The 26,832-nt window shown below is 35.4% G+C and overlaps 1 protein-coding gene across 1 annotated transcript; it reads left to right on the plus strand.

The window, feature by feature from the left end:
* Window positions 1–457: 457 nt before the first annotated feature.
* LOC115209709 (POC1 centriolar protein homolog A) lies at window positions 458–25,911 on the plus strand. Its single transcript, XM_029778199.2, has 14 exons — window positions 458–666; window positions 4,456–4,540; window positions 6,918–6,997; window positions 8,629–8,720; window positions 9,339–9,447; window positions 12,052–12,122; window positions 13,566–13,670; window positions 15,869–15,984; window positions 16,679–16,812; window positions 18,531–18,599; window positions 18,999–19,160; window positions 21,135–21,182; window positions 24,248–24,346; window positions 25,427–25,911. The coding sequence occupies exons 1-14, from the start codon at window positions 649–651 to the stop codon at window positions 25,634–25,636; spliced, it is 1,398 nt and encodes a 465-aa protein (XP_029634059.1). The 5' UTR covers window positions 458–648; the 3' UTR covers window positions 25,637–25,911.
* The last annotated feature ends 921 nt before the right edge of the window (window positions 25,912–26,832 follow it).

Genomic DNA, 26,832 nt, shown 5'->3' on the forward strand with positions numbered 1-26,832 from the left:
AAGATATTCCAGCCTTCAGCTAACCGTCTTTTTAGGGATAATCTAGGAGATGAAGTACAATGAGCATGTGATTTAGGTATGGGGATACTTTGGCTGCTATCTTTAGCGAGTCGAGCGACCAGGTAGAGGCTCTTTCATTGGTATGGATCCAGAAGTTGATGTTTGCAAACAGCAGCAGTAATTTTCTTCAGCTGAATACACGTCATTGATTAGTTGAAATTACCCAAATATGACAACTTTAACACGAAATAACTTCTAAAATACCAAATTTTGTCAAAAACGTTAAGAGTAAACCCTGTTCTATGTGACACATTCTATCAGTATCCGAAATTTCAAAGTGTTTAGTTAAAAAAAAATAATAAAAAAATCTGTTCGTCAATTTGAATAGATCCTTACATTGTCTAATATGCTTTTCCTTCCCCACCCCCATCCTGAGACTGTTTCTAGCAGGCTAAGCAATCGTAATCACTATTCCTGTCTTTGTAAGAGTTGTTCCCCTTGTAACTAGACAACCGCCATTATTCAAAACAAAATAAACGTGACGGAACACGATTTTTCAGCAATTTATTTGCATTTATTCCAAAATTTCATCTATTCCATGCCAATGTTTCCACTTCACGGTTAAAGATATTGCAGCCAATCACCACTATGGCAGATTCGGGAATGGTATAAAACAGTATTTAATTCATTCATTTAAAATATCTACTCAGCAATTTATTTTCCTTCGTAAAATTACTTCAGACACTCCATCTGTTGCTTTTCTTTATTTATGCTATTTTGTTTTCTAAACCCCGGATAAAAAAAAATCAGTAATTCGTCTCCACCTTTTCAAACTAACAATAATTTACATTAACAATATTTTTCTAAAACGTTTTATCCGGTCATTCAGAATATAAGTTTATTTGACAGACGTTACACCTGAAGCGTTTATGTCGCGATTCTTCAATATTTTGCCCTTAGTATTAACACTATTTTCAGTTTTTTTTAAAGAAATGTTTCTTCTACTCTTATAAATAAACTCATATTTTCCAAAGCTCGTTGTTTAGATGATTTCAGATACAGGTGAAAGATTCTATTGAGACAAAATAATTGACCTTAACAGAATTCTCATAGTTTTCCTAAATAATGCTGATGTTTGCGAACAACTTCTGGGTCCATACCAATGAAAGAGCCTCTACCTAGTCGCTCGACACGTTAAAAATAGCAGCCAAAGTATCCCCATACCCTATTATTTCCTAAATAATTTAATATAATATTATTATTTTATTTACAATTTTCGACTTTAAATCTCTATGTATAAACGTATGAGTAATGCTCTACTTTTTTGTGTTCCTTTCAAAAACATTAACGGAGTTAAGTGAAGTTAAATTAGTTACCACCAGAAATTGAAGCTGTAGATTTTGTGTGTTGATGTCTTTTGTACAGAACCCCTGTCTGTCATTAATGCGCGTGAATGCTAGCACACTCACACTCTTTCATGTACGAGCAAAAGAACTACATTTTAAAATGTTTACTTCATCTACCGCCATAACTTTCGTTTCCAACCTTTAAAGTGTGCTATAACTCACCATCATTATTGATATTGTACCTGGTTTAACAAATTTAATACAGTTATTGAGATGTTCCGCTAGAAATAGCAACCAAATCTCTCTGCCCACTCTTCACTCTTTTCACAGAAGGAAGGATACACTTGATAATCTCGTCCTAGACATTGCTCGAAGGAATATAGCTTAATAAGAGATGACTTAGACCGAACAACAACTGTTTTAGGTATTAATTGGATCAGACATCCTTCACTGGATAATACGACAGCAAGTATCCCAACTAATTTCATAAGGATATTAACTGTGGGCACCAATTATGTTATCTACATTAACTTTATTTGACTGTTTGTGATAATTTTCAATAAAACACTAATTGTCATGAAGTTAATTTAACTAACAACCGATTAGTTTGAAGATCCGTTGTTCGAGGATTATGATCAAAATGTTCCCGCGGTTACGAAGAGGTTTAATAAATATATTTATGATGATGTGCTTGTTGAAGAACTCTTTTACTGAAGAAAATTTTAAGCGTTGACAGTCATTAAAGAAGCGAGAACAATTGTCAGTTTATTTCGTTGGTGAGCTGAACTGTTGAAGATTAGGTGTTATAGTGATAGCCAAATCTGCAGTTAGTGCAAGTGATACTGACCCTATCTCGTTAGTCAGTGTTTTTTGAATTACTTCAGAATTATGTTAAAGAGGAATATAGTGAATTGCAGTTAATCAATGATACTAAGACACGATAGAATAGTTTATTTGCAGAGTTAGAACAGTTCTTCTTTAAAACTTATATTGCAAAAATATCATGCGACTACAAAACGTTTAATACATTACAACATTGAAACTGATTAAAATTTGTGTTGAAAAACTTTGTCGAAGGGACGTAACCCTGATTTCTGCAGAAAGCATATTTTTTAAATTTTAGAATTGAATCAACTAAATACTCCCATGTCCCTCTTGTCAAGAGACTGTGTCGAAAATGAGAAATGAAAAGCAAAATAATTTTATCTGAGAGAATTGATGAAATATTTAAACAATCCTCTTTTAATTTTTAGATGCACTCAACTGTTAGAAGAATCCTCTATTTCCTATTCTAATTCTGAATTCATGGTAATTGAAGCAGCCACTTCATCGAATGAAATGTCCTGCTACAAAGATTAAATATTGCCATTAATAAATGAAACCAGTCAAGAGAGCATTCAGTTATTTTGTGACCCCCCCCCCCAAAAAAAAAGAATAAGACATTGAAAAGATGAAAGTATTTGAAAGAACTGGACATAGAGGTGTTAACTTGTAGAAACTTTTTTGCTCTTTCTACTATTTCTCCAACTTTGAAACAGAGAATGCCTTTTCTGTACTTGAACTCTTAGTTACAAAACTGTCATCTTGTTTGAATGAAAACACCATTAATGATATCTGCTTCAGGATTTCTTTGTTTCTGAATTATTGGTTTTTATGCAAGTATCCGTGTTTTTTAATGGAACAAGTTTTTATGGTCATGTGTCTTGCTCTGTAGTATCCAACATAACTTTAAATCATTAAATTAAGAAAGTAAAAAAAATGGAAAATAAAGATTGCTGTCTATTCTTGGGAACTTAGAATGTGATACTCTTGTAGTTATGCAACCAAGGCTTAACCTTGATCACTCCAATTTTCTTGTGTTACAGGGTAAACACAGTTGATTTGCTTGCAGTGTGCATCAAGGAAGAACAGATCAGTGATTCATTTTCTTGAGTCTGAAGGTGTATCAAGGGCTGAAATTCATTGTAGGCTTTCGATACAATACAGGGACAGCACTATTGTATAGAAGTGTGTATGAGTGGATCAAGAAATTTAAAAATGGTCAGACAAGCAAGAAGCATTAAGAGATAGTAGGACACCCATCAACCTGCAAACTGAAATGAAGATTTAATATGCTTGAGAGATGGTTCTGGTGAACTGATGAGTGACCATCAATGAGCTGGCATGCTCTTTACAAATTAGTTATGGTTCTGCATATGAAATCATCCACAACAAGCTTCACTTTTATAAAGTTTGTGTGGGATGGGTGCCGAGAGAGGTTACTGAAGTGCATATTTACATTTATGTTGAGATATGTCACTGCTTACTCAACTGCTACAATGATGAAGAGGAAGCTTTTTTGGAGGGAATAGCCACAGGAGATGAGACCTAGGTCCATTACTTTCAACTAGAATCCAAAAGATAGAGTATGGAGTGGAAACACCTGGAATTGTCAGCGAAAAAGAAATTCAAGACAGAAAAAAGTGATGCTAATGGTTTTTTTGGAATGCAAAATGGTCTGTACTAGAACATTATTTGGAAAAGGGGTCTGCAGTCACCATTGTAGGCTACAGTGAAATGCTGGCCAACAAACTGAAACCAGCAATTCATACCAAAAGTTGAAGTCCGTTGTCGAAGTGTTACTGTTGCATGACAATACATGCCCACATATAGCTGTCAACACCATTGAAACCACTGACTGAAAAATTGAGGTTTGATTTTCTGGAACATCCTGCATACAGTCCAGATCATTCTCTTCTGACTATCACCTCTGTGGACCACTCAAACATCCTTTACAAATTCATAGATTTGATATGGATAAAGTGCAGGAAGTGGTGCATAAATGGCTGCATGACAAACCATAAACGTTCTTCTTTAATGGAATTAAAGGTTGTGGACTGCTGGAAGAAGTACATTATAAAAGCAAGGAGACTATGTTGAAAAATGAAGTGATTCTTCAACCCACTGCTTTTGTTTTAATAAATTACAGAAACATGAATGTGTTTAATTTTTTACTTGCTCTTGTATGTTTCTGATTTCCTGGAAATGACGAGCCTCCAGGAAATTGAGAAGCCTTGGTTGAGAGAAATTTATATTGTGATGATAATGATGAAGTTCTGTTTCTTTATAGAGAGATCCTTGCCTGGAAAAACATTTCAAAGGACACAAAAATGGTGTCACATCAGTGGCTTTTAGCCCTACCATGAAGCAGTTAGGTAAGCATTTTTTTTTTTGTTTTTGGTTCATTGAGTTATATTTTGTTTTCATTTTCTGTTTCATAGCCAGAAAATCATCATCATCATCATTCTAAGTCTTCATTTTCATGTTAGTATAGGTTGGGCAAGTCCATCATAGTATCCAGTCTTTTGTTAAAGTTCTTTGTCATCTTTATGAAGTTCAGCTTCCTGATATCAGCTTTCATCAACTCTTCTCATATCTTGCTCAGTTTTCCTTTTTCATATGATCCTTCCACTTGGGTACATCTTTACCGCTCATCTTTTATATGCATCATATATCCATACCAGCACAGTCTGCTCTCTAACATGCTACATCTGATACCACTTGTACTTTTTTTCAACTCATTTCTGCTTACTCACACACACTCACATTATGCATCCAATAGGGTGTGCTTGCTTAATTTCTTTCCAGGTTTTGTATGTTTCTGCATTTAATACTCTTGTTTTGCTAACATACAACACTACACTTCATACACAAGCATCATATAATCTGCCCTTCACTTGGAAAGAGAATCCCCTTCCTGCCAGCCCAGCAGAGGTAATATCTCCCTGAATTTTTCCCCACTAGCAAATTAGGTTACTTAAGTAATAGATGCTGTCACCTACTTCTAGGAAGCATTTCAAGTATTTGAAAGACTAATTTCATGCGTGCTCTTACTACTAACTACTGTGTATTTCCTCTCTCAGGCTAACTGTGATTCCACTGCATCTCTTTTGATCCTATAGTTTATTAGTTCAGAGTTCATAGCTTCTCCCTTCCTGTATTTTGAACATTATTGTCTTCCTTTTTTTTCTGCTAACAAGAACTTTTGTCTTTGATTGGCTCAAAACTTCTTGTTTCTGGTCTTTGTATCCATATTTGGAACAAATATCTCTAATTCTTTGATAGATTCATCTATGAGAACTATGTTATTCATACAGAAGTATCAATGGACAGCTAGTCTTAACCCTTTTGTTACTGTATTTATTTTGAGATGCTCTGTGTTTCTTTTAATTACTTTAAATATAACAAAGAATTTAGTAAAATAACTTTATTATCATTCAACTAGTGTTTGGAACATAAATTGTGACTAAGATTTGGTGGAAGATTTATATCAACACTTATGAAAATAAGACATTTGTACTCAAAGCCAGGGCCGGTTTCAGCCAGGTTGGTAATGAAAGGGTTAAACTCCTCTATTATAACCTGGAGAATTAAAATAAATAAAGTAGGGTGATGAAAACCTTTTGGCATGTTAAATTCCTCATTGAATTCCTTGCTAACTCTTGTTCTGTTGACAGCATCTCTGTACATTGTTTGCATGACTCTAATATGCCATTCATCTATTTTTAGCAACTATCTGATTACAGAGCATGGCCTTCTCCGTGTTGCTAGGAATTGTGGTTTATTCATTGCTAAAAACATCTGTAATTCTTTTTGTTACTTTCATAATTTGGTCCATTAACTTGGCGCCATTGAAGTTGCTTCTCCTTTGCCCTTGTAATAGTTGGTAATTTTGCTACCTCACTCACTGGGAATGATTCCTTCCTATACTGTGTTAGGGACTAGCTCATGATCTACTCAACTTGATAGTTTCAGCATTTCAGTGACTCTCCTCCACAGTCCAGTTGGATATTCCTGGCCTTATTTTTTCCATGTGATGTTCACGATGTCTCCAGTATCTTTTGAATGTATGCAGTTTTTTTAACCGTTTGTGTTATATTGTCTGTGCCGTCAATCCATAGTGTAGCTGATACTAATGCTTGGTATGCTTTGAGCTTCACTTGGACTATATGTGCTTGCTGTCAATCTATTTCTTTACTACCCACAAGGGGCTAAACACAGAGGGGACAAACAAGGACAGACAAACGGATTAAGTCGAATACATTGACCCCAGTGCATAACTGGTACTTATTTAATCGACCCCGAAAGGATGAAAGGCAAAGTCGACCTTGGCGGAATTTGAACTCAGAACGTAGCGGCTGACGAAATACTGCTAAGTATTTCACCCGGCATGTTAACGTTTCTGCCAACTATATGTGCTTGCTGTCAACCTGCCAGATGACTAGTGGCTTTGATCATCTTGTGTTCAAGTTCATGCCTAAGCCTATCCGTCATTACTGAGTGTACTACCCAGATAGGAAAAGGGACATGCCTCTACAAACTCCTGTCTTTTGATAGCACTTCACTCAGTTTGCCTTTCTCAGATTTGCATACCTCCAGAATTCTCTCCCTATCTGCATTCACTCACTAACTTTAAGTAATTCAACTGTAACAACTGCTGGTGGTTCTGCAGCTTGACTGCTTTTCCTCAAACTCATTAATAAAAGTATAACATTTAAATGATTTTTATTCTTTGTAATTTTTGTATTGCAGTATCAAGTTCTTTGGATTCCAGTGTCATGATCTGGCATTTCAGTGATAAAATGCGTGCTTACCGATACTTAGGTCATGGAGTAAGTACAGTAGTTATAAATGAAATTTCTATTTATAAAAGGCCAAGTCATGTGTAACCATTTTTATTCGTTTGTTTCGGACACTTTCTATAGAGATGTAGTAGAAAACTGTGCTGAGAGATATGGAAGAGAGTGAAAGTAAGTAGCATTTTAAAAGAGGTGGATTATATATATATATATATATATAATATATATATATATATATATATATTATATATATATATATATAGGTAGATAGATAGATAGATAGAGAGAGAGAGAGAGAGAGAGATGGGGAAGATTGACAGTTGGCAAGAGAGACAAGATCTCATCGGCAGTCACCTAGCATTTAGGTGAGCAGTGAAATAACAGGGAGGGATGGAAGAAAGATGAAGACAAGAAGAGAACCTGAATAAGTAAAGTATGAGAGTAGAGGAGGAATTAAGGTAGGGAGAGAGATAAAAAATTAAAAGACTAAGGTGATAAAAAATGTAGTGGTATAGATAAAGAGGAGTGGAAATTCTGTATTATATCCAAGTGTCATCATCATTTAATGTCTGTTCTCAATGCTGGCATGGGTTGTGTGGCTTAGTGGTTAGGGTATTTGGCTCATGAGCATAAAGTCGTGAGTTCAATTCCTCATGACACTTTATGTCCTTGAACAAGGAGCTGGCAGAAACGTTAGCACACCCGGCAAAATGCGTAGCCATATTTCGTCTGCCGGTACGTTCTGAGTTCAAATTCCGCCGAGGTTGACTTTGCCTTTCATCCTTTCGGGGTCGATAAATTAAGTACCAGTTACCCACTGGGGTCGATATAATCGACTTAATCCGTTTTTCTGTCCTTGTTAGTCCTCTCTGTGTTTAGTCCCTTGTGAGTAGTAAAGAAATAGATACTTTATTTCATGTTGCTCCAGTCCATTCAGCTGGCAAAAATGTGTGGTACATGTATTTGAAAGGACCTTCCTTGTCACATTCTGTGTCATGCTGAATTTCCCTGAGAACTATGTTAAGGGTACATGTGTCTGTGGAGTGCTCAGCCACTTACACATTAATTTCACGAGCAGGCTGTTCGCTTGATTGGATCAACTGGAATGTTTGTCGTAACTAACAGAGTGAGAGAACACTGTTTAATATTCAGAATTTGTCTAGATAGAAGATTAATTGGAAGTAAATTTTTACTAGAAATATTAAACATTTTTTTACTAATTGCTATTTCTGCTTCAATGAAAATGTAGCATTCATAAGTCTTTAGCCCTTTTCTATTGACAAAATGTAATGATAAAAGGGCTTCAGAACCTACTGAATAGGAACTTCCATACCAGTTACTCAACTAGCTAGAAACAGCCGCCAAATTTCTTTCATATCATGCTACTAACTTAAAAAAGGGATGTCTCAATAGATAATGTAGTTCTAGATACTTTATACTTGAATAAAAGATGGCATGGTCACTTGAATATTTTTGATCACATCTGTACTTGGTCAGGTCTGATCTGATGTAACTTGATTGTTTGATTGGTCAGAGACTTAACAAATTTTATAAATACTCTTTAACAACACTGCAATGTTCATGTATGAGAAACCTGTTTTAAATGTGTTAAACATCATCATTGTCTTTTTATTTTCTAACAAATTATTTTATATTTTTTACAGGATGCTGTTCTTCATGTATGTTTTTCTCCAAATGGAAATCTTATTGCATCAGCTTCACGAGACAAAACAGTTCGTCTCTGGGTTCCTTCTGTGTAATTATTAGAAATTATTTTTTTATGTGTAAAGAAAAAAGAAAATAATTTTAAAATATCAGTGGAAGCATTAAGTTTTAACAGTTTTCATTTACACAACTATTACAGAAAAAATTTTAAAATTGTTTGGATTAGAAATTATTTTTCTGTTATTATCATCATTTAAGGTTCATTTCCCAAGCTTGCATAGGTGAAATGAAATTTACTGAGGCAGATTTTTCTATTGTGGATACCTTTCTTGCCACCAAGCTTCACATGTTTCCAAGCAAGGAAATTTCTCTTACCTAGACATGTTTTTCATGGAAGATTAAAAATGAATAACTGCACTTTTATCACAATGATGCTCATTTACAACCATTGACTTGATGTCCAGACAAGGGTACACACACACACACACATGATGGGCTTCTTTCAGTTCTCACCTATTAAATTAGCTCACAAGGATTTGAATGTACCGGGGCTATAGTAGAAAATACTTGCCTAAAGTGCTGTGCAGTGAGACTGAACACAAAACTACATGTTTAGGAAGCAAGATTTTATGCCTACTATTTAATTTTGAAAAGTGTCCTTTTGAAATTATTCTATTTTTTAAATTTTTATTTTGCTCTATTGAATCAGAGATGGAGCATCGAAAATCCTAAGAAATCATACAGCTACTGTGAGAAGTGTGGACTTCAGTGGAGATGGAACGTTTATATGTACAGCATCTGATGATAAAAGTGTAAAGGTATACAATATTTCTACATTATCATTATTAGCATTGTTGAGTTATTTGAAGACTGGATTTTTGAAAATATTATCTACCTGACAATAACCTATAATAATTCTCTCTTGTTATGGATTTCCTTTCTTGTGTATTTGTGTAGACAGGCAAGCATATGTATATGTATGCATGAACAAAAGTGAACAGAAAATGAACATTTTTTCTGTCTAGGTTAAACTGAAAGATCTGAGTGAGAGGTATCCAAAGTATTCACCAATATTTTTAGACAGTAAATATATTATGAATGTATTGGTGCTTATTATCATAAGTTTTGGGTTTTGTTTGAGATCAATTACTCCAAAAGATACTTATATCTAGACTAGTAGGAGTTTATCAGGCAACTAACTATATTTCTTCTGTTTCTTCTTCTTCTTGTAATATCTGCTTTCCATGCTGGCATGGGTTGGACGGTTTGACTGGCAAGCCAGGAGGCTGCACCAGGCTCCAGTCTGATCTGGCAAGGTTTCTACAGCTAGATGCCCTTCCTAACACCAACCACTCTGAGAGTGTAGTGGGTGCTTTTTACATGTCACTGGCACAGCACTGGCATCAACCTTGTTCATATGGTACAGTCAGGTGGTACTGTCATCAGCCACGACTACAATTGCACTTGACTCAACAGGTCTTCTCAAGCACAGAACATCTCCAAAGGTCTCCGTTACTTGTCATTGCCTCTGTGAGGCCCAGCATTCAAAGGTTGTGCTTCACCATCTCATCCCAGGTCTTCTTGGGTCTACCTCTTCCACAGGTTCCCTCCACTGTTAGGGTGTGACACTTCTTACAGCTGTCCTCATTCATACGTAACACATAACCATTCCAGTGCAGTTGACTTTCGTGCACACCACATTTGATGCTTCTTGTGTTCAACTTTTCTCTCAGGGCACTTGCACTCTGTTGTGTATGCACACAGACATTACATATTCAGTGAAGCATACTAGCTTGATTTCTTTCAAGCCTATACATGTCCTCAGCAGTCACGGCCCATGTTTGGGTCAACATTCGGCAGACTCTCTTTTTCCCATTCATTTTCTTTATTGAGCAACCTTTCATAGTGGCCATTGATAAATAAAGTTATTATCTGTTATTATACATCTGTTTTTTTTATAAACATAAATCTGTCCTGAAATATCTTACGCACCCTGTATATATATATATATATATATATATATATATATATATTATATATATATATATATATATTAGTCCACTCTGCTGGGTGGTTGGTGTTAGAAAGGGCATCCAGCTCCTGTAAAACCATCCAACCTATGTCAGCATGATGTTAAATGGCAATGATGATGATACACACACATATGATGAGTTTCTTTCAGTTTCTGGGCTATTGTAGGTGCCATGCAGTGGGGCTGAATATAAGACTACATAGTTGGCTTTAATATAAAAAGTATATCACCCTAATTCTGGTATTTGAGTATTATTTTTTCCACTTTATTTTGCATTTATGTGCTTACTTGTGTGTGTATGCATATCATCATCATCGTTTAATGTCTATTTTCCTTGCTGGCATGGGTTGAATAGTTCGACTGGGGTCTGGGAAGCCAGGAGGCTGCACCAGGCCCCAATCTGATCTGGCAGTGTTTTTACAGCTGGATGCCCTTCCTAACGCCAACCACTTCGAGAGTATAGTGGGTGCTTTTTACGTGCCACTGGCACAGGAGCCAAGGGAGCTGGCCTTTGCCATGATCAGATGGTGCTTTTTATGTGCCACCGGCACGGAAGCTGGTCAAGGTGGCGCTGACATCAGCCATGTTCGGATGGTTCTTTTTACATGCCACTGGTACAGGAGTCACAACTACAATTTCCATTTGATTGTAACAAACACACATTAATGTCTATGTTTTTGTCTTCTCCGTATCTTGACATTTACATCGTGATTGAAGACAGTCACTGTCCATTCAGTGTTATTTGTTTAGTCTTTTGCAAAAGCATGACTGACCATTGAGCTGTTTGTTGTTTGAGGGACATAGGGGAAATATTACTTTGCTTGGAAAAAGGTGAGGATTGGCAACAGGAAAAGCATCTAGCCATAGGAGAATCTGTCTCTACAGATTTCATCTGATCCATGGAAGCATAGAAAAGTGGATGTTTAAACAATGGTGATGATAATACACAATTTCAGTTGTATGGTCAATAGTGTGGTCAATGCTTTTGATCATAGTTTCAGTGATAGGATATGAGCTTTTGATTGTTTAATACCAATTCAGTTCTCTGTCAACATTTCTGTGTCAATGAAGTAAAATTGTTTTAACTGAGAACTGAGGTTTATAGCAGGCTCTACCGACCACAAGGCTGCTACTTGTTATTTATTGCTTCCCATCTCATTTACAATTAATAATCATATGTAATTTAGGTGAGTTGGCTGAAATAAGTGATTGACCTTTAACTTTGTTCTTCTGTCTTCTGAAATCAAATTTTGCCAAAGTCAGTTTTACTTTATATTCTTCCATTCTCAGTAAAGTAAGCCCAGAATTATCCCTTCTTTATAATTAATTAGTTTTTGCTTTCTATATATGAAATAAAAAAAAAACATCAGTTGACATTTTATATTTTTAGATTTGGTCCGTAGAGCAACAAAAATTTGTCAAAAATTTTCACGAACATTCCAATTGGGTACGAATCGCAAGGTTTGTAAACATTGTCTTATAAATTATATAAACTGACTAAAGAAGGACATTACCTTGGATGACATATTCATGAGATTCAGTTTTGAATTAATAGAATTATTCTTCTTACTGCCGTCTGTTTAACTGAAAATGCAGGTTCCTCTCCTATTTTAGAGTTGAGTAGTTAACTCAAGGAAAGCAACTAACTATAAAATAAATTTATCATATTGCCTGTGGATCACAGAAGTAGGCCATACCAGGAAATTGTTAGTCTTTCAGTATATCTACTTTAATTAGATTAGTATAGAATATAACTTTCTCGTTATTTCACACAAAGCAATCTTGTGCATTTCCATACTTTCCTTAACTGCTTTCTTTAATTAAACTGTTCATTTGTATTACATTTTTGGTTATTTTTCTGTCTAAATTCAAACTGTATTTTTTCCTTCAAAATCTGTTAAAGATTACTTATTGGCACATTTGTTTTATGTACTGTTTGTCTGAGATATTTTGCTGGTGAAATAGATTATATCAGTAATCCACATTTAATTTAGCATTATTAAAGGTTGAGTCTTTGGTTTCATTGCAGTACATATGAATGACCTGTATTGGTTTTCTTCAAGCTTTTCATTAAATACATTTAGGGTTTGTATTGCAAATACAGGATTAGTTTTCAGTCAGGATATGAAGACCATTGGAGAAAGTGCCTGAAGAAAATTTAGAAAACAATTCCTCTAATAATATACAAATTTCTAAATATGTCAGATCTATTCTGAAGTAAAACTATAAAAAAAAATAAAAATTTAAATGCTATATTTTAAGTGGCTGATTATTTTCAAAAGATAACAAATTAAATTTAAATTCATGAATAAAATTTAGCCTTTTATATATCACAATCAGGTAATTGATAAATATTAGTTAAGATGGTTGATAGTCCACTAAAAGTATCTAGGGGCTAGGAAATTGCATTAAACCAGCTAGTGGATTAAACCTATTATTAAAAAAACTGGAACAATCTTTCTGATGGACTTACTATTTCCATCTATCACATTTTACTTACAAGGCTTTGCACAGGTATCAAACCTGAAACCATATAGTTAGTCGCAAACTTCTTAACTACAGCCATACTTGCATCCATGTAAAAAAAATTGCTACTTTGACAATATTACAGTAGTCTTCATTTGTCATTATTATATTGTGTTGCATTGGGGTTTACACTATTACAAGCTCACTTGGTGAGTATTATTGTGGCTTTTTTTTGTCAATAATACAGTGGTATATTTTGGTTAATTATACAGTAATTATGCATTATCAGATTAGTTATATCATAGAGAAGGATTTTATAATCTAAAACTGTGAACATTGTTATTGTTCATTATGCATATTTATAAGCATATGTAAACCACATCTTATTGTTATTCTTTATATTATCCTTTTTTTCATCTTATATTTAATTTATTTTAGGTTTTCGCATGACATTAATTTTGTGGCTTCAGGAGGTGATGACAAAACCGTGCGTTTGTTTGATCTTCGTTCCAAAAAATGTGTACAAACACTCAAAGAAACAGGGTAAGTTTTGCTTATGGATTTCATTTCGTGGTTGTTTTGATTTCATTTCACTCCACTAATGTTCTTGATGGCCTTGAGAAAGACGTTTGTCACATTGTCTTATTTTTCTACATATATATAAATCTAAAACCTGTCTATAATAGAACAGCAACCAAGGAACTATTTTGCTTCTTTGCTACTTAAACCAAAACTAATGATTGGCTCTGTCTACCATTGACAAGGCCAAGGAAGGCTGAAATAATGTGATCTGGTACTGTCAATAGCAGTGATTATCTCCCTCTAATGATATAAACAGAAGTGGTTATATACACCACAAAATCATATGAGAAGTTCTTTCCTGGTAACTATCTCAGTATTCTGTGTTGTAACACAACATCCACTTTTAAGTGGTGGTAAAAAATATTACTTTTTTGTATTAATACTGCGTTAGTCACCATTGATTATTTTTTTACAGTACCTATTTGTTTTGGGAATTTAGAGAAGTAATACTTGATAATGATTGGATTTAATGATTGTTGTGTTCATTTTTTTCTATAAGCAAATGTTCTCTTTCACACAATACACTCAATGTATAGTTGCTTATTTTATTAGGTGTTGTATCTTTGTATTTATTTTCCTGAATTTATTTCTACACCATCCTGTAGTTTTGGGTTCCTAAAATGTTTGTATATCAGGCATTTATTTTCTATAAATTTCTTTACGACATGTTTCATTTGTCAAAGGGAATCTAAAAACTTTTCTGGCATTTTATATCAATGTAGACAGTTATCATCTCCAGAGAAAAACCGTTGTCTGTATACACATATTTGAACATACACAGAGCCTATGGTTATAGTACATGAAATGAAGAAGAATCAAGTCTCTTGGAGTTCTGTGGTGCAAATAACTTAGCCACTTGCAGTACTAACTTCTGGAAAATGGCCAACCACCTGATCAGCTACTACCCAGGTGGACATGCAAGCCAAATAGCCCTTATCCTCACTAGGAAACATCATAGACAGATGGTTGTGAATTTTAAGTCTTTCCTAGTGTTTAGTGACATTTAGATTAAGAGCTATACAGACCCAGAGATGCAGATAATCTGGTGAAGGAAGTTATGAAAGCTGCCAGATGTAGGTTTAAACAAATGTTGGGTGGTTGCTGTATATTTTGAGAAGGAAGAGGCAATGAAAACATAGGCGACAACTAAGTGTGTCAATGAAACAAAGCTGCTCTGAGCCACAGACCACATCTGTGGATGGAGCAAGTTTCTAGATGTGGGGAGCAAGGAAGAGTATCAGTTAGTTAAAAGAGAAGTTAGACGTAGTTCAGAAAGAAGTAAGTGGTTTGCTAATGTTCTGCAAAGAGAGGAGCAGGGATTTGAGGTGGTGTGAATTGCAAAGCAATGTGTCAGTATGAATTAAGATGTACAGGATGACAGTTATGCACTTGCCTTCACTAATAGTGGGAAAAAGGAGACACAAATATGAGAGGTTGCTGAATGAGGAGAAGGCATAGGAGAGAGGGACTATGCAATTTGATCCAACAAAGGATCAGTTACTGAATTTCACAGTTATAAGACTGAAATGGCCATTAAAGATTTGAAGATAGGGAAAGTAGTCAGACCATTGGAGTTAGTTGCTGAGATGCTGAAAATATCTGAAGTAGAACACCTGCTAGTCAGTCAGCTGACAATAAGGGTTGACTTCAAATGACTAGTGTAGCTGTACCCTCATCAACTGTTACAAGGGTAAAGGAGATATGTTCTAGTAAAAAGCAACTACTGAGGCATGACACTGATGAATCATGTACAAATAATTAGGAAGAAAATTAACTTAAAAAAGATGCAGCTTAAGTTTGTGTCAGGATGTGTTACCTTTGATCTCTGTTCTTAGATAACTATAGAAGTTTTTAGCAAAGAGAAAATCACTGTAGCAAGCATAGTATATAGTATGAAATATATAGTATCACCCTTACTGAAATTTGTATAGCCAATTACAATGGCTAAACAGACATTAGTTTAATTTCATCACTAATAGGTCTGCTGCTACTTTTCACTGAGCAAGTCACTGATACTTTCACTGTTCCATTTAGCATCTGTCAAAGAATCTGATAACAAGTGTTTAAACAAATATGAAAATGACCATTTCATATAGTATTTTTCATCAGTATAATTTGTGTTATAAGTTTGATTAAATTTTATTTCACTGTCTGTGTAGTTCAGTTTGTGACCTCCAGTTTACCCCTGAAGATGTTTCACTTGCAACTGGTTGTAATGATTGCAGTGTGAAGATTTGGGACTTAAGGATAAGGAGGAGATTACTTCATTTTGAGGGTGAGTAATTTGAGTGTGAAGATTTAAACTATTCAAATGCTTTTTATATTAGTGACTTTAATTTCTATTTATCTGGCTGATTAGATAAAATACATTAAACCAGTGAATTTATGAAGTTCACAAATATTGAATAAGTTCAAATACTATAGAGAGTTTTGAATTTTAGTATTTCAGGAAGAGGATATTTTTAAGGATATTTAGGACAACATTATCTATTGTATAATTTTCTTACTTAAGATAGTAGGGTGTGATTTGAAGATTTGCTGCTATTTTTAGCAAGTAGAATGGGTATGTAAAAGCTCACTTGTTGGGTATTAGATGAATGTGTGTCTGTTACATGTTTATGCTATCTCATTCACTCTCACATAAAATTATTTTCATATTTGCATGCATTTATCACACAGACATGAACAATTTCATATACAGTGCTGTCACTTCAATGCTAAGCAACAACAAATCAGTCACAGTGGAAACTGGTCATTTGTAGTGTTGTTGTTGTTGACAGCATGTGGAGTTATGTGCTTTTCTCAGTCAGATTTGAGCCCATAGCTATGTTTCATTTTTTTTTTAATGTCACAACCATTGTACCTCATATCATAGTAAGAAATGAACTTGTTTTAATTTGGAATAAACAAAATATATGTTAAAATCAATTAAAAAAGTTATGTTTTTTTTTCTTTTTACTTTTTATCAGATCATACTAATTCTGTGAATAGTATTTCAATTCATAACTCTGGTAAATATATAATATCAGCAGCAGATGATAACACGTTAAAGATCTATGATCTGATTGAAGGACATCAATATTACACTCTTTATGGTCATAAGGTAGGTAAACAATCATCATTATCATCATTTAATGCCTGTTTTCCATGCTGGCATGGGTTTGATGGTTTGACAGGAACTGGCATGTCAGCAAGAAGATTGCATTAAGCTCTGCCATCTGCTTTGGCATGGTTTCTATGGCTCAATGCCCTTCCTAATGCCAACCATTTTGCAGAGTGCACTGGGTCTTTTTATGTGGCACCAGCCCCAGCAAGGTCACCAAGTAACTTGCAAGACAATGCTCCTTAACTGAGGGTACACCAGTTATTTGCAGTGAACTCTGTAGCAGAGAAGAAACATGGCTATCTCAGAGAAAGAATGGAGAGAGAGTTAAAAAGAGGTGAGGTGAGGCATATACTCAAGTTACATGGAGGTGCATATAGTGAAGAGGACCAGGGATTGGAGAGGGTGAGTGGGCAAGTAAGTTTGCAAGATTGCATTAGGAGTGTGAGAGATGGAGTGGGGCACAAATAAGGAGAGATATGTTGTGGAGAAGAGACTCAGGAGGGACATATTGTGTGAGGTAGGTTCATGAGGGAGAATGGGAAATTGTGGGGAAGGGAGGGGAATACAGCGAATGGTGAGTGTAGGTGGGGAAAGGGTGGGGTGTGTTGGGCCTTGTCAGGAGACAGATTGCATACAGAGGAATGGGCATGGATGTAAAGGACATGTTTTTGTCATCATCATTTAACATCTGCCTTCCATGCTGGCATGGTTTATGGTTACAATCTTACTTAGCTGGACAGGTTTTCTCAAGCACAGCAAATCATCAATTATCTGAGTCCTTTGTCTCTCCTCTGAAGTTCTGCATCTCAAGATCATTTTTCTCCACTTTGTCCCATATTTTCCTGGGTCTTTCTCTTCCACTTATTCCTTCAACATTTTTGAGATTAGCACTTCATTAAGCAGCTGTCAAGCTAAGCCAAAGCAAAGAGACAACAGCACACATATATGTATGAGTGTGTGTGTGTGTGTGTTTATTCCATCCTTATTCTTAAGAAAGCATCTACTCTCTGATCTACCACCCATGCTCTTATGCTCACCTTGTTCCTTGAGAGTTTACTCTAGCAACTATTCACTACCTTCCTCTTATCTTCTTCAGCTATATATTTCCTCTATAATGACACTCCTGTGCTTGTCCCTCTATCATACTTTATTCTTTCAACATCTGGCACAAAACCACCCATCTCCCTCTTTCCCTCCCAAATGCTTTCTCTTAATAGTGGGAGCCTTTTCCTTTTCTCTTTTCTTTTCTATTTTGTAAGTTACATGGCAAATTGACTAGTATTGGTAGCTCACAAAAAAAAATGCACCCAGTACACTCTGTAAAGTGGTTGGTGTTAGGAAGGGCATCTATCTGTAGAAACTATGTCAAAGATGACATTGGAGCTCAACAGAGCCCTACAACTTGCTGGTTCCCTGTCTTTACTTTGTCTTTGCATTTGGTTTACAAGATTCTTGATGTGAATACATGTGTTGAACAAATCTTGTCTTGGGAAGATCATTACACCAATAATAACACATGCCCAGTCCTACCCATGTTAACATGGAAAATGGACATTAAAGCATGATGATGACAAGCATGTTGATTCATAAGTGTTGTTTTATGTGATCATTTATTCATTATTGCTATGGTCATTACCAGAAACACCTTCCTCTTTTTTTATTTTATTTATAATGTTTATTTTGAAAATTCATTCTTTAACATTTTTTCCTACTAGAATGGTGCAACTGCTTGTATTTTCTCACCAAATGGTAACTACTTTGCCTCAGGAGGAGGGGACAGTCAGGTATGTTGGCTGATTTCTTTAATTTATGATTAGTATTGAGAAAAGGAAATAGAGCAGAAGAGCAAGTTTGTAAAACATGAGTGATGGATTAAATGCTTTTAAATGCGTTTTATAGTTGTAAATTGTGACAATATATTTTCAAGCAAAATCTGTACTCACCGAGTTTTAGGGGAAAAGCCACCGAGCAAGCCTTTTTTGAGTGGTATTATTAAAAATGATAATTTCCTTATTGGAATGTATTTAGAACATTTTAAGTATCTTCAGGAAAACAGGTGAGAGTAGAGAAGTCAACACTTAGTATTTCTTTATACTGTTACTGTAATGAAGCTGTATTTTACCTAATTTATTTTTGTTTTATTTTTAGTTCTTTTTATGTACATTTCTTTTCTTAATTTTCAGGTTCTAGTTTGGAAGACAAACTTTGATGTAGATGATGTAGAAGTTCCAGCTTCTCAGATGCATGGTCTAACAGCTTATTCCTTTCCCCCTCCTGACTCTGAAGAAACTTTGCCAGAACAAGAGCATGATGCACCTGCTAGAGCCAGTACTCCTGTTGGAGATGTAAGAGTTTTTTTTTTTCAAATACTTTTAGTTATCATCGCCATCTCATGTCCTCTTTACCTTTCTAACATGAGTTTGTAATTTTTCTTCTAATTCTTTGACTAATTCAACTATAAGAACTAGAATGTTGACAAAAAGGAGTTTGTACAGCAAATAAATCTTGAACTCTTTGTCAAGGTTTAAAGAACTGTGATAAACAGTAGAAGGCTGAGAATTAAACCCTGATGTAGGAGTGGGTTAGGGAGAAGAGGATGATAAGTGGCAATACAAAAAGCAGGGTGAAGAGCAGCAGCATAATAAAACTGTAGATAGATGAAGAATAAGATGATGTGACTAGGTAGGGTGGGGGAGTGAAAGAAGGATGTGCAAAGACAGAGATGGCAGTCTCAGTGACAGAGTACATATGGGTGGATATAATGTGTAACGAACAAAGATGGGTGCCCATTGATGATACATAGGAGAAGGTATTGTGAATGATAGAAGATATGGGAGGGTATAAAGGATTAGGTATGGTAGTCATAGTATGTAGATCATAGGAAAGGAATGTTCAGTGGACAGTAGAGTGGGAAAGGATGATACTAAAAATGAGGATTGGGTTACAAAAGGAGGTGGTTCCAAGGAAAGGGATAACTGATAGCATAAAAGGGGATGAAATATGTGGAGTTCTGCTGTCATAATTTCAGCAGCTGGATGAGTAGTACTGTAGTTAGAAGAATGGTGGAGGGATAGGTGTTAGAAAGATGAGAGATGGAGAAAACTTAACAGGGACAGATTGGGTGCTGGGGTATATACGTAAACCATATGCTTTTAGGGCATCATTTCTGTGAAGATGCAATGGCTCTTCCCTGGTACAGCAAATCAGTAATCATCTTGGTTCTTGATTATTTTCTTTGTGAAGTTCAAAACCTAAAGTTGGACTTCGCTATTATGTCTCACATCTTCCAAGGTCTCTCTCTTCTACATGTTCCATCTACATTTAGTGATTGGCAGCTGTCCTCATCCATTTGTATTGCATGACCGTACCATCATAGTTTTCTCTCTTGCACATTATATCTGATTCCTCTTAAACCCAATTTTTCTCTCAAAACATTTGTTGTTCACATCTAGTAGATGTTGTACATCTAGCAGAGCATGCTAGCTTCATTTCATTCTAGTCTTTGCCTGTGCCCTGCATTCAGGGCTCATCTCACTATTATGTAGTATTGCTGTCTGTACCCAAGAATTATACAATCTGCCTTTCATTCTGTGAGAGAGACCTTTTATTATCAGCAGAAGTAACAGTTCCCTGAACTTTGTCTGGCCTTTTCTTATTCTAGGACCTGTATGTTCAGAACATCCTATTTCACAGCTAATTAGGTCATCTAGGTAATAAAAACTTTGCTACCACTAGGGATCCAACTGAGTATTTGAGTTAATCTGTTTTCCGTATGATTTTAGCATTTATTGCTCCTGCACATTTGCTACACACAAAGTCTATTTTCTCAGTTAACCTCCCTGTGATTCCACTGCACCTCTTATGTATTTATAGTTTACACTGGATACACTGTATAAAATTATACCTACACCTTTTCTAGGTAATGGGCATATTGAACAGGTCTATTTTCCTGAAGGGAGTTGAATCATAGAAGTGGCATGCCAGTACTGGACTTGGATACACTGTATGAAATTATACCTACACCTTTTCTAGGTAACGGGCATATTGAACAGGTCTATTTTCCTGAAGGGAGTTGAATCATAGAAGTGGCATGCCAGTACTGGACTTGGATACACTGTATGAAATTATACCTACATCTTTTCTAGGTAACGGGCATATTGAACAGGTCTATTTTCCTGAAGGGAGTTGAATCATAGAAGTGGCATGCCTGTACTGGACTTAATATAATTTTTCAAATTTTTTAACTCTTATTCAGGGAAATAACTAGTGTATCTAGAAATAATTTGCTTCAAATATTTCATTTTCTTTTTGCTCTGCAGACGGAACATGGTGATGGTGCTGCAGCTCCCATTCCTGCTGCACAAAACGTAAGTCTTTATTGTTGTCTATATTTTCTTATTACAATATTGTTCTTCCTCTTCTTTTAAGCTTTTTGTCTTTCTTATTTGATGTTAATATTTCTGATTGACCTACTCAAGTACTGGATGGATTGCTATATTTCTTATAAAGCATCTAAGAAGGAAATATAACATCTCTTCTAACTTCAAAAATTGAAGTAAAATAGTGCATGTGGTTCTTGTTTAGCCTATAGTTAGGCATAATTGAATGAATTAAACCATACCACTCATAACCATTCCATATTTTATGTATATAAGATTCATTGTCCAGTGTGTGCTTAACTTTTTAAGACAGTAAGGTATGATTTTAATGAGATATGACTACTATTTGTAGGAGGTTGAGCCACTGCATATGAGCTCTCTTGTTTGCTCTATATGGAGTAAAACTGTGGGACAAACTGTGTCTCATATACACCTGGTTTGAAATGATGGCATAAATAATAAAATGTTAATAAATGCACTGAACTCTTCACACTTTTTAACAGGCTTTCATTTAGAAATTAAACTGTCAATACTCAATAAATAGATGAAAATCATTAAGTTGGTTAACATCAGAACTCATTGATAAATAGGTGCAGTAAAAAAAATGTGAATGAAAGAATGGATAGCACTCATGCAACCACTGACATTGTATGAATTGTGAAAAGAGAAGTACAATGGTAAGCAACATGAAATAATTCAACTGAATACTCAACACACTGGCTGTAGAAGGCATTGATTCAATGGATTTTATATTTATATTCTGGTGCCTTAACTACTATTCTTTTATTCTTTTACTTGTTTCAGTTATTTGACTGTGGCCATGCTGGAGTGCTGCATTGAAAGGCTTTAGTCAAACAAATTGACTCCAGGACTTATTTTTAAACCTTAGTACTTATTCTCTTTTACCAAACTACTAAGTTATGGGGATGTAAACACACCCAGAGTGAAAGGTAGACTGTATGATACCTGTGTGCCATGCTATATAGCAGTGAAACATGGGTTGTGACTGCTGAGGACATGTGTAGGCTTGAAAGAAATGAAGCTAGTATGTTCTGCTGGATGTGTATTGTCAGTGTGCATACTTGACAGAGTGTAAGTGGCCTGAGAAAAAAGTTGGATATAAGAAACATCAGATGTGGTGTGCAACAGAGATGACTGCGCTGGTATGGTCATGCGTATGGATGAGGACAGCTGTATGAAGAAGTGCCACATCCTTACAGTGGAGGGAACCTGTGAAAGACGTAGACCCAGGAAGACATAGGATGAGGTGGTGAAGAACGATCTTTGAACATTGTGCCTCACAGAGGTAATGACAAGTGAGCGAGACCTTTGCAGTGCTTAAGAAGACCCAGTAAACCAAGTGAGATCGTAGCCGTGACTGATGCCAGTGTTGCATAACTGGCCTGTTTAAAAGTACCCCTTCAATCGTAGGCAATATGCTGTGCTAGAGAAGGCCTGTTGAACCAAGTGAAATTGCTGTCATGGTTGATGTCAGTGCTGCTTGACTGGCTTTCGTGCCAGTGGTACATAAAAAGCACCATTCGAGCGTGGCTGATGCCAGTGACATGTAAAGTTTCTACAGAGTTTCTACAGCTGGATGCTCTTCCTAACACCAACCACTCCGAAAGTGTAGTGGGTGCTTTTACATGCCACCGGCACGAGGGCCAGTCAGGTGGTACTGGTGACGACCACGCTCAAATGGTGTTTTTTATGTGCTACCTGCACAGGAGCCAGTCCAGCAGCACTGATAACGAACTCACTCAAATGTTGTTTGTCACGTGCCACCAGCACAAGTGCCAGTAAGGTGACACTGATAATGATCACGCTTGAATGGTGCTTTTTATGTGCCACCAGCATAGGAGCCAATCAGCGGCCCTACCAACGATCACACTCGGATGGTGCTTTTAATGTTCAACTGGCATGGGTGTCAGACAGGCAGTGCTGTCATTGGCCACGTCAGCGGATTTGATTTTGATTCTGATTTCACTTGCCTCAACAGGTCTTTGCAAGCAATGCATAAGTAGGCTGATTACACCGCTGGCATAGGCCATGAGTTATTGTCTCACTTGGCTTGCTGTGTCTTCTCAAGCATAGCATATTTCCAAAGATCTCGGTCGCTAGTCATTGCCTCAGTGATGCCCAATGTTCAAAGGTTGTGCTTCACCACCTCATCCCAGGTCTTCCTGGGTTTACCACTTCCACAGATTCCCTTAACTGTGAGGGTGTGACACTTTTTCACACAGCTGTCCTCATCCATTCGCACCACATGTCCACACCAGCACAGTCGTCTCTCTTGCACACCACATCTGACACTTCTTAGGTTCAACTTTTCTCTCAAGGCGCTTACACCCTGTCATGTATGCGCACTGACATTACACATCCAGCAGCGCATACTGGCTTCATTCCTTGCAAGCTTACGCATGTCCTCAGCAGTCTCGGCCCATGTTTCACTGCCATGTAGCATGGCTGTTTGTACACATGCATCACATTCTATCTATTACTCTAAGCGAGAGGCTCTTAGTCACCAGCAGAGGTGGGAGCTCTCTGAACTTTGCCCAGGCTATTCTTAATCTAGCCGCTACACTTTCAGAGCACCCACCCTTGCTACTGACTTGGTCACCTAGGTAATGGAAGCTGTCAAGTACTTCTAGTTTTTCTCCCTGGAGTGTGACAGAACTTGTTCTCTGCACATTTCCAGTATTTATTGCTCCTGAGCATCTGCTACATACAAAAACTATTTTCCCAGTTAGCCTTCCTTTGATATTGCTGCACCTCTTATGTGTCCATAGCTTACATTGGGTACATCTTATAGAGTTTCTACCTACACCTTTTCTACAGATCGAGCAGGGCCATCTACCTGAAGGGATTTTAGCTAGGTTGATTCTAAGGCCCTTCGATTCTAATCCTTGCTTCCACACCTGAAACTTCTGCTCTAGTTCTGATAGTGACTCAGCAATAAGAGCAAGGTCATCAGCATAGAGGAGCTCCCAATAGATATATAATTTACAATTGCATTTTATTCTGTGTTCTAAATTATGATCCTTGCTTATCAGGAAGGATGGTTAGAAATGCTGCAAAATTGGGATTCACTTGAAAATTCAGTTTCTAGAACTCTTGGAAATGTTGTTGATCAGTTGCAAATAGTTACTCAGGTAAGGGTACTAGATTTTGTTTTGATTTTCATTTTATATTAACTAATGTACATGGATATTTATAAATTTGAAATTAAAATATACAATAAAAATTTGTAATGTTTTATCTTTGAGGACTTTTTCATAGGAAGCCAAAAGATGGAAAGTGAGATGCAAATTTGTATACATGTTACTTAATTTTATATCTAATTAGTTTTAGATGATTTATTAATGTTAATTGAATAACTTCCCATGTTACATAATATATAAAAGAACCCAAAGAAGAAAGAGAAACAAATTTCATTCACTCTGACTTGAAATGAACCTATAACAGAAATACTATAAAATATCAAGTCAGCTCGATGGACGTTAAACAACAATGATGATGATGATATATATATATATATATATATAATATAATATAATATAATATGTGACAATTATTCGGTTGCCATAATAAAACTCCAAGTTTCAGATGTCAAGGTGGAAATTTGCTCTGGCATCTCATCAGTTATCAAGGCAATTAAAAAACTCTGAAACTTGGAGTTTTATTATGGAAATCGAATAATTGTCATGCATAATATTACAGATAAATTCGTCTATTTACGTAATATCAAGGTCTCATTCATTCTTTTGTTGTCAGACCACTACTATTAATATATATATAAATATAAAGTAAGGTATCACTTGATTCAGCATTTTCTGCAAACAACTTGCTAAAAGAAGTTTTAGCAGTTTTTGTTGTTTGGCATCAAGTGGGAAAGAAGTTAAAGACGTAAAACAATAGCCAAATAAGCATTGGTGTTGAATAAGAAACCCACAGATCTTTGGTTCAAATTGACTGCAAGTGTTCTATTATGTATTTTGGTAGTACACTTAATACTTCACACATCAACCACTTAGCTGTTAAGAATAATTATTTGAGAATATAAATGACAGTAGTCTGTTAGAGATATAGAGATTTACCTTAGTCAATAACCTTATGAATTCAGAGTTTAGCACTGGCCTTTTAGGTTTGCTGAGGCTATTCATATTTTTATATCAAACGTCTTGTATGATGTCATTATAATCTATAACCTGTTTTAATTCTGTTAATTTTAGACAATGAGTTTGATGGAGCGACGGCTTGCCATGTATGAGGATAAAATGAAGCAACTTTTTAACAAATCAAACAAAATTGATTCATTGGAAAGGGAGTTAATGACATTGAATACGAGCCCCAGGATTGCTGAAGTATTAGGTCAGATGAATGCATTAGAGCAGCGAATGAATACACTTGAGGAAAGATTACAAGGAAGTACATTATCTTAATGCAAATGAATGCATTTGTGTGCGAAAGTGTTTTCCTTTCTTATTCAGTGCATTACAATCATTGTTTCCATCAACTATCAATAGGTTGTAAATACATACATGCATGCATACATACACACATACATATATGTGTGTATGTATGTGTAAATATAATGAAATCGATGTGACTGTTTATTTTCTTTATATCTTTATACCTTATTGTGCCTCAAAACAGACGATACAATCTGAAAAAATAATATAAAGTCTAAATTATATTTATTCATTATTTACTGTATTATATTTATGTATTTTTTTGTATCTTATGTAAATGAATTTTTTAGAGAAAGAAAAATTTTACGTATGGATTATGTATTTTGTGAAAATAAATAGATATGTATTCTTAATATGAATTCTTTCTTCAAAACATTTTATTTCAGTAAAAAAATATGATAGATTCTGCAAGATTTTTTCTTCTAGTTTCTCTACTGTGATATTTGCCATTTTTGTGTACATTTGTAGTTATCCACTTTGGAAACATTTATTTTCAAGTAAAATTTCAGTAGGTTTTGTAAATGTAGAATATATATCTGATAAATCTGATCAATAAAAATTATCATAATTTAAAACTCCATTTAAAACCATGAATCTAAATTTAAGACTAAACATTGGAATTTTAATCTGTTAAGAATAATGAGGATAATGATGATGATATTTTATCATTTGTAAATAAATTACATTTGGTTTTGATTATAAATTTTGTTTCTTTGTTTAAATTTGGGTCACTTGTTTTTAGTACTGTGCCTCTTTGTCTTTTTTTTTTCTTTTACATGTTCAAATGTTTTCAGGTGTGTTATAATTTTTATTTTTAGAGACAAGCATTTTTACAATATTTATATCTCTGCTGTTTTGATCTCTGACAGGTGTCTTATTGGCTGCTTGGGTTGGAACATTAAACCCCTTCATTTAGAAAAAAGGTTCCTAGTTCAAATCTGATCTGGTACTATGTAGATATCAAGAAATAAGACAATACTGGCAGGAGAGCAAACTGAGTGAAACATAGTATAGATCTAATATATTGAAGAATGTGTCACCTCTAAAGAAAATTTATAATTATAATTTACAATTTAAAATTATAATTTACCCTTCTTGTGATTGTTTTATGATCATCAGTTATCTCTGCTAGTGTAAAGAAATAGAACACTGCAGTACTATGTACA

This window comes from Octopus sinensis, linkage group LG3, assembly GCF_006345805.1.
Source record: "Octopus sinensis linkage group LG3, ASM634580v1, whole genome shotgun sequence".
NCBI lineage: Eukaryota > Metazoa > Mollusca > Cephalopoda > Octopoda > Octopodidae > Octopus > Octopus sinensis.